This window comes from Bactrocera latifrons, unplaced genomic scaffold (assembly GCF_001853355.1).
Source record: "Bactrocera latifrons isolate USDA-ARS-PBARC rearing strain unplaced genomic scaffold, ASM185335v1 scaffold_471, whole genome shotgun sequence".
In the NCBI taxonomy this organism is placed as follows: Eukaryota; Metazoa; Arthropoda; class Insecta; order Diptera; family Tephritidae; genus Bactrocera; species Bactrocera latifrons.
Genome location: NW_017537125.1, coordinates 78454 through 88234, shown reverse-complemented (window position 1 = coordinate 88234; position 9781 = coordinate 78454). Strand labels below are relative to the sequence as shown.

At 37.7% G+C, this 9781-nt stretch overlaps 1 protein-coding gene across 1 annotated transcript in view; it reads right to left on the bottom strand.

Moving 5' to 3' along the window:
- Nucleotides 1-1015: 1015 nt before the first annotated feature.
- LOC108973356 (chromodomain-helicase-DNA-binding protein Mi-2 homolog) overlaps nt 1016-9781 on the bottom strand; it is a 35431-nt gene continuing 26665 nt past the window's right edge. Inside the window, exons 3-6 of the mRNA XM_018940587.1 lie at nt 8963-9206; nt 7830-8125; nt 2351-7553; nt 1016-2276 (exon numbers count right to left, since the gene is read on the bottom strand). Of these exons, the coding sequence (XP_018796132.1) occupies nt 2119-2276; nt 2351-7553; nt 7830-8125; nt 8963-9206 (5901 nt within the window). The 3' untranslated portion in view covers nt 1016-2118. The remainder of the gene's footprint in view (nt 2277-2350; nt 7554-7829; nt 8126-8962; nt 9207-9781) is intronic.

Sequence of the window (9781 nt, the reverse complement as noted above, 5' to 3'; positions counted from 1 at the left end):
AAACGTAGTTTTGCTATGCAGTGGCTTAATTATGTGAGCACAAGTGTATATACTTTATGGGGTTTTTGACGCTTTCTTCCGTGTATTACAAACTTCAACCTGTTCAGGGTATAAAAACGTTAATCTCGGATGCAGCGAAGATATAATACCTTCATGAGTGTATTTCTTTTGGCATAAAAGGGTTTAAAAGGATCTTTAGCTTGAACTTTTTCAGCCTACTTTACACACTTCGAGCCAAACTTAATATATTATGTTCAGGGTATAAAATCCTCTACTAGAAGTTATTGTCCGTACAATCATTTAGTGTCGCACAAAAAAAAAACAAAGTATTAGCATTTTAAAGATGCAGTTTCGAGCAAAAAAGTTCTTACGTGATGAGGTGTTTGATTTGACTCAAACGCTTGAATTTTACAGTGAATGGGGCAAAAATTTTCATTTACTGCCAATTATTTTTCTCCGACTTTGTGCTATAATCTAAAAAAAATTGAACATCGTAGGCTTAAAATACGCTAAAAGTGCATAATTTGAACTATTAGTATCAACGCTGATATACAACGCTGAATACAACAAAAAAACCGTTTTGCGTAATCTAATATGAAAATCAGTATAGCTGTTTTCCATTAAAATTTGCGTCGATATATGATCACATACACATGTTAAAATAAAAACCGAAGCAAACTAAACTATTTCTGTTACTATCCTTATGTATGTACATATGTTGTCGAAAAGCTGTGCCTAACCTTCACTTAGCATCAAAGAAATTAAGATGTTTATGTTGTTAGGCCTTTCCGTTGTTGATTGTTATAACGGCAAAATTCTGCCGGGTTAGCAGTCTTTGGGTCGATAAAAAATCCGGGTCTGTTCCGGTTACATAGACCCGACCGTCGTGGAAATGAGCCTTTGTATCGTGTTGATGGTTGATTCCGTTCCGATAATAATAATAATGTCTTGACTAAATATCTCAATGCAAAAGCAAAAACAGTTCAATGTAAATTAATCGAATTCAAACTCAAAATGCTAAAAAGAGTAGGCATTTTATATTTCTCCCATTTATTACACATACAGATAAATGTTCGTTAATAATGCAATATTTATTGTAATGTAATCATACGTGTCTTTTGGAATCGAATACTAGTAAGTAGCTTGGATGATTGCTTTGTAAAACACACCTTAAAAATTATTATTTTCGTTATTTTTGCATAACTATTGTTTGAATAAGTTGACATTAAGATTTAATAATTCAAATTGTATATTGATATTTGTTGTATGTATGTTAATGGTTCGATTATGGTTATCATTACTATTGGAATACATGCTTATATTTGGAGACTATTGTTGAGAAAAATGCGTGTTTTCAGAATTACCAAATTTTAATGTGCTCTACAACATTTCCTGCCCAGTAAGCTCAAACGATGAAATGTATCTCGAATATGTTTACTAACAAAACCTGCTATAAACTTTTTTTATGGTCGAGGTCATGTTTCATTTAAAATCTCATTTATCTTTGCAATCAAAATTAATCATAATGGTGTTTATTTATTTTATTTTTATCACATCAACTTGTTTTGAGAAAATTATCTGGAGATGTTTTGGAGGATACATATCGTATATAAGTATGAAAATATCTATTGTTTTCCAGTTAATGTTCTATGCAAACTCAAACTAAAATTTCTTTTACTTTATTTTGCCCTCATTATGATTTATGAATTGAATTTAATTTTTTGAAGTTTTAATTTTTTTTATAAATTTGATAAATCTTATTAAGAATTATTCTGATATCTGTAATTGTTGTGTTATGTATTAGCATGATTGCTGTAGAGCACGTAAATTGGCAATTTGTCGTCAGCTATGTATGTATGTATGTATATAATTATTGCAAGTATATTACTTAAATGCTACAAATAAATTTTTATCTGTAAAAATAAGTTTTAATAGTAAGATCTGCAATTCGATAGGTTACCACTAAACATAGTATGTATGTATGGATGTTTAAATACATCTCATTTGCATGTTTATCTGGATAAGACATGAGTTAAAATTTTTAAATTAAACAGTAGGAAAAATTTGCATTTGTATACATATATATTAAAAATAACACAAAAGAATTGGGTAAATAATTTAATTGTTGGCCGCGCTGCTGCTGCCAGAAGCGTTCGACAATTGTCCAGGCACGGAGAATTGCGGTCTGAAGGCGGCGAAATTGCCTGCTGGCCCACCAGCAAAGGCGGGCAAAGTAGTGCCTTGAAAACCGGTCGGAAACTGAGCCATCAATTGCGCTATTGGAGAAAAAAAATATATAAATATTAATTTAAAAATTAATGCTGCAAAGATAAAATTTATAAACACATACCCGCATTGGATGTGTTGCCGGCAGTTGCAGCCAAACGAGAAAGTATTGAACGCTCGGACATTTGCAGACGTTGCGCCACGGGCGGTATACGTGCCAGTGTGGCTGGTAGACGTGACACATCACTCTTCATATCGGACAACAACTCCTCCAGTTGATTCAACACTTTGTGCAGTACTGCGTTAGCTGGCTTATTGCCGGCCAAAGATTCTTTACTTAAGTGTTGATGCGACTCGGCAAGACATTCGACTTCAGCGAAACGTGCATTCAACGACATTGCAGGATGATTAGGATCTTGCGCCAAATTCAGGAAGGCGGCACGACGCAATTGCTCCTCAATAACCAACGCTTGTTCGAGCAACTTAAAACGACGCGCCAAAAATTTATTTTTGATTTCCAAGAAATTGCCTTTACCAACGTCCATTTTGAAGGGTTCATTGATGATAGCAAAACGAATGTCGTTTTGTATGTCTTGCCAACGGCCATAACCATGTGTCACTATACCTGCTAGCAGCCAATAGTCGTGACGACGGTGCCAGATTTCATATTCACGTCCTGGCACGGCAGCTTTCTCTTCATTTAACCAAAGTGTGTGCAATTCGGTAAAACCGCCATCGGCAATATTGAACATAAATTTACGTTTCAATACCTCGAGACTCTCTTCAATCTTCGGCTTTTGCTCCTTAGCATTGTTATTGCCGGCTGTCCCACTCGAAGTGTTGGCTATTGGTTTTTCCAGTTCTCCATCTTCCTTGACAATCATCACGTCATCGTCATCATCATCAATGATGGTTGTAGTTGGTTCGTCTTTAGGCTTATGTTCTGATTTACTTTCATCTTTTACCGTTTTATTGGCGTCTTCCTTGGAATCCTTTGCTGTGGAAGCACTGTCTCCCTCCTTTTTCACATCACTACCTTCGGCCGTCTCAACTTTAACATCTTTGTCAAGTTCGCCCGCAGTTTTATCTTTCTCGTCACTCTTTTCTAATTTTACATCACCGCTAGATGAAGACACTTCGACCTTGTGTTCATCTTTTGTTTCACTATTCACTTCTGGCGTTAGTTCCTTATCATCACCCGAAGTTGTGCTCATTTCACTCTCTTTCTTGATTTCATCACCAGCAGCTGTACCTGCAGTGCTCAATTTATCATCACCCTTTTCGGATGCTGGCACTGGACTTGGTGCCGCACTGGTAGCTGGCGTGGCACTTGTACTAGTCGTCGCACTCTTGTCCTCAATTGCTTTCGACGCTTCAATCTCAGCACAAACCGCTACTGTTTGACCATCCGCAAGCTTTGGCAGTCCACCTATTTGTCCCCGGACTGGTTCGCACGGTTTCAATATTAGTTCCGGCATGCTGTAGTAACCGTTTATGTGCTCGAACTCCTGCACTTTCTTGCGAATCAAAGACATAACACCAATACGTGTCAGCACATGTTGCCGTGACAAACCTTCTCGAGGTACACCGTCAGCAAAAGCTTCAGCGTTATCCGCGCCCGGCTCACAAAGGTGACGCATAAAAAGCGAAACATAAGCTTTGAAATTACGCTCAGACTTGCCACGTAAATCGCGCACCAGCCATTGCGAATTGAAGGCGTCCTGTGGCGGCATTCCGAAACGCATAATGGCATTTAGGAAACTCTTGCGTTGACGCGCATTAAAACCTAATACTTCGATGTTGCCACCGACACGTGCCAATAAGGGCGGCAATGGACGATCGTCGCGACGCTCAACACGACGTTTCGCCTTACGGCCTTCTCCTCCACCATTCTGCTCATCGAAATCATCATCGCCTCCATCTTCATCGGAGCCAGCCGAGTAATCCGAATTATATTCAGATGCATTGTCCTGCCAGTTACCGTCATCACGCGTTGTGTCCGCCGGGACCACACCACCATCTGTGTAATTGACCTGTTTGCGTACACGTTTGCCCTTGCCAAGGGTACGACTGACATCCTCTTGATGCTGCTCGTAGTGATGTCGGAGCAATTTCACCCAATAAGCCGGATCAGAATTCTCAGCTTCTTGCTTAATAATTTCCGTTTCTTCTTCTTCATCCTCTTCTTTGGTGGCATATGAAGCTACTTTAAATGAGGACAAGTACTCATTAGCCCAGGACTCTTTTTCTTCGATACCACGATTCGAACGATCGAGTAACTCAGCAACCGCTTTATCATCATAATGAATTGCTTCTTCCTTATCGCCATCCTCTTTAAAGAGTTCCTCAGTGCCGAAACGTAAAATATCATCCAACTCCTGCTTGGTGAAATTCGCGCCCTTACCTCCCATGCCGGGACGTACCACCAAATGGGTCAACATCATTTTACGCTTCGCCACCTGTGTGACACGTTCTTCCACAGAATTACGTGTCACAAAACGATAAATCATCACTTTGTTTGCCTGTCCAATACGATGAGCACGCGAAAATGCCTGTATGTCATTATGCGGATTCCAATCAGAATCATAAATGATGACTGTGTCAGCTGTAGCTAAATTGATACCCAAACCTCCAGCGCGTGTACTGAGCAAGAAGACGAATTGTTGTGCTCCAGGTGCGTTAAAACGATCTATCGCCTCTTGACGCAAATTGCCAGTGATGCCACCATCAATGCGTTCATACTTGTAACCTTCACCTTCGAGGAAATCTTCTAGTATATCCAACATTTTCGTCATCTGTGAGAAAATTAGTACACGATGTCCTTGCTCTTTAAGTTGTTTTAACATTTTAGAGAGCAAAACCAATTTGCCAGCTGCTTTGGTCAATGCATTTATTTCATACATGCCGCCAGCGGTGGTTGGTGCCTCTTCGGATGCCGAAGGAAATAAATAAGGATGGTTACAACATTTTTTCAGATCCATCATAACGTTGATGAGCGAGCATGAATTGCCGCCACTCTTCGAATTCAGCGCTTCGTAATTTTTGGTCAAAATAAATTTGTAGAATTTCTTTTGCATAGCCGAAAGTTCCACACGTACAATAAATTCCGATTTCGACGGCATATTCTTCAACACGTCAGCTTTGAGACGACGCAACATATGCGGTCCAAGCATTTCATGTAAACGTTTCACCTGCTCTTCCTTCGATACATCGGCAAATTCATTTTGGAAAGCATTTAAATCGCTAAATTTGTCACGACTTAAGAAATTCAGCAAATGGAACAGCTCCTCCAGATTATTTTGCAAAGGTGTACCAGTCAGCAACATTCTATATGCAATATTGTAACTGTTTAAAATACGGAAAAATTTACTTTGATTACTCTTCAAGCGATGTGCCTCATCTACGACCAACACTGCCCAATCGATTGAACCCAAACAAGCAGCGTCCATGGAAATTAACTCGTAACTGGTCAACAATACATTAAATTTAAATTGAGTGGTGCGTAGACGTGATGCTTTGCCGCCACGTATGGCACCCTCTTCAAACGATAACTCATTCTCGCGTATTACGGCACGGGAATCCTTGTCGCCCACATATGTGATGCAGTAAAAATCTGGCGCCCACAACTCGAATTCACGTTCCCAATTAATGATAGTGGACAACGGTACTGCTACCAGAAATGGTCCTTTGCAGTGACCCTCTTTATATAAAGAGTACAAGAAAGTGACCGTTTGTATAGTTTTGCCCAGACCCATCTCATCGGCCAATATGGTATCGATGCCTTGACCCCAAGAATAGCGCAACCAATTAATACCTTCGATCTGATAAGGATGCAGTTGCATGCCAGTTTCTTCCAAGAATTGTGGTTGACCCTCGTATTTCTTTTTTAAGTCTGTAGTTGGTTTTTCTGGGGGTGGTGTAAAGCGACGTTGTACACGTTCTTCATCCTCAAGCTCCTTTACCTTCGATTTACGACCCTTTTTACCTTTCTTACCAACACGTGAAGTTGTTGACTCTGAAGTGCAAGCCGCACGTAAGTCTTGATAATAATCAATCGCCTGTTTTAGACCAGGGATATCATCAGTTTCATCCTCCCATGTAGACTTGTCGTAAGGCAAGTCACGCCATTTCACCAAATACATAGTTGTACCGTCACGTGTAGTACGGTGGTTAATAACGCGTTGCACAATCAACCACTCAGGTTTCACACCATTGCGATAGAAGCGCTCCTCCAAATCCTTCTTGTATTCTTCATTCTCATCTTCGACTTGAATGCCACCTTTTGCCTTGTGGCGCTGTATGCGTTGATAACGTGAATCTGCCTCGTCTAGGGATTCCTCGAACTTCGGTGGTTCTTCCATGTCATATTTACGTTGGAATGAACGTATCATTAGTGGATGATGCACATCCATATGGACCTCAGAAACCCACTCGCAATGCCAATATGACATATTATGCCACTTCACAAAGTACTCGCGCATTCGAGTTTTGGGTTTCTTCGATGTTGACGGCTCATTTGAATCAATCCAACGCCATGTAATAATTTTCTCTGCCTTGCCCGATAGTGGTGGACAGCTACAGCGTGGACATTTCCAATCGCCATCTGGTATTGTGTCTAATGGTGGATTGAGACAGAAAGTGTGATAGGCTGATGGACATGAATCACAACACAACAATTCGCCGCCGTCTTTGCACACTCGACAAAACTCTTGATGCTCATCGTCATCCTCCTCTTCAGCAGCACCACCATCAGCCTCACAATGCGGACACGACCATTTACCTTCCGGTGCTTCATCCAATTCTGGTTCCAAACAAACCAAATGATAAGCACGTGGACATGTATCGCAAAGTATTATTTCACCGCCCTGTTGGCATACTTCACAATAGTCCTGATGTTCATGTTCACCTTCTTCGCCATCTGGGAATCGACTGGTAGTTTTTAATTTCTTCTTCTTTTTAAACTTATTGCCGATTTTTGTTTTTGCTTTTTTTCGCACAACAGGTGCAGCATTAGCATCATCGGCAGGTTCTTCAATTTTTTCGGCAGGTGCGGCTACTTCTTTCTCATCGGCACTATCATCGGATTTTTGTAACATCTTTTCAAATTCTAAATCGGAATCACGTTCGGAAGCTCCACTAGCATCTTGATCTTCATCAGAGCTGCCACGTTTACGTTTGCCGAATTTAATCTTCAATGTTGGCACTTTGCCGGCTCGTCGTCCCTTCTTACTACTTGAGCGACCACCACGCTTACGGCGAGAACGTGATGTTTCTTTTTCCTCCTCCTCATCTTCCTCCTCTTCTTCTTCTTCATATATATCGTCCGGCTATTTGAAAGAGAACAATGTAAATTTATATATTTAAAAAATCAAAGAAGAATATATACATATGTACGTACATAAGTTATTACAACAAAATGGTTGCAATTAAAAATAGAAAACTTTTTGTAAATATAAGTAAGCTATAATTAATTATAGATATTTATAGGATTAATAACAATTGTTACGTAAAATTTTGCAGCATAATTAATCGAGGAATACTGAATAAAACTTGTTAATTTTAAATATTATTTTCCAATAACGACAGTCAGTTGTGTTGCAAACCTTTTCATTACGTGAAGAACGTGATGAACGCGGCTCTTCAGCCTCCTCACCGCCTGTGCTGCGACCTTGTTCCGACTGCAAATTTGGATTTACCTCGCAAAATTCGCGCCACTTGGCTGCAACTAACATCATTAGCTTAGGTGCTGGTATTTTCGGATTCTCCTTTTGTAATATGGGACGAACGTGTTGAGTAAATGATTTGTACGTTGTTAAATTTTGCATATCAGCTTCGCTGTAATTGATTTCAACATCGGTGACATTGAAGGCGAAGCATACGTCTTCCACAGATGGCATGCCTTAAACAAAATAATATTACATTCAATTGTTAATATTTTAAATCGGATAAAAATGGTTGAACCATCATAACTTTTACTTAATATGCTTAATTGAAAAATCATAATGTTTGTGAATAAGTAAAATATACGACCTTACACAGATATTTATGAGGCAGGTGTTAAAAAAACTATAATAATTTTGTAAATATCAGTAGATACTGGACATAAGTACAAGCAGCGAAACTTTTGAGTTTTTTGAAGTTGACAATTATTTACATATCACTTAAAAAGTAATATTGATAATAATTTAATGAAGGTTACCACAAAAAATATTATATATTAATGTATAAATACATTTCAGTTTAATAATTAAAATCATGGACAGAACATTTCTGACTTTTACACTGTTATAAAAAAAAGTTATAAAATTAATTAATATTACATAAAAAAAAATTTGATAAATAGTTGTTTTTAAAGTCTTTTGAGATTCTTGTTATTTAAGAAGAAAAAATAATCATCAGATACCAATTCAAATATTAAGCATATTTCAGATATATGTATGTATATACATACATATACTCGAATAAAAAATGATTATTAAACTTATTTTTAAAATAGTTATTTCTACGAAAAATTATTATTATTGTTGTTATAATTATCATTTATGTATGTGCATTTTTGTTTATTAGCAAAATATATTAAATTATAAAATAATGCCAGACTTTTTGTTATCAGAAATATAGAGAATGGAATATATGTTCATATAGTACATAAATTTCAATGTTTTTAATAATTGGATACCATATTTTTAGAACGTTAAAAGTTTGCTTTTGTTATTCACTGTATAAATAAACTCACCGGAACTTGTTGACTCTTTTTCTTTTGCTGTAGACTTCTCCGCTTCCTTGCGCTTGCGTCCACGCTTTGTTGTACTGTAATCCACCTCTTCATCATGCTGCATACAATCGCTGTCATCGTCGCTATCATTCTTCTTACGCTTCTTCTTCTTGCGTCCTTTCTCTTCCCCTTTTTTAGTTTTGCGCTTTTTTCCCTTCTTCTTTTTCCGATTATCATCGGGATCATAATCATCATCTTCATCATTCTATATTCAATAGTTTAATTTATAAGTTGCAAACATAGTATATAGTAAATAAATACGGCAGAGCTTATTTCGGAAATAACCGAACCGAATATTTTATCAAAGCCGGGGAAAAACTTTGGATAAAACATTATTTAAAAAAATTTTCCGAAATAATTAAAAATTCGTTATTTTATTAACTTATATTAAAGTCGTAGACACACTCGGTCTCATTACTATATTTTGCTTCTTATCCGAGGTATTGCCATTAAAACTAACCAAGCTAACTCAAGTGAGGAATGTGATCTAAACTGACCACTAAAACGGAAATCATAACAATGGGCATAAAGGGCTTAGCCCACAGTCTAAACCAATTTCATTCATATTCAGCGCTAAGAAGAAGAAAGTTTAAAATTACTTTTGTTGATTTTATCCATTTTAGGCATAAGGGCACAATGCTATTAGTCAGAGATGTTGTTATAATTTCTTTAAGATATCTCAAATATATTTTTGTATTGAGAAAAAAATTCTATCCGTATTTCAATATTTTCGGTAAAATGTCTGTACTGGGGCCCATATCTTCCGTACGTGGGGCTTGA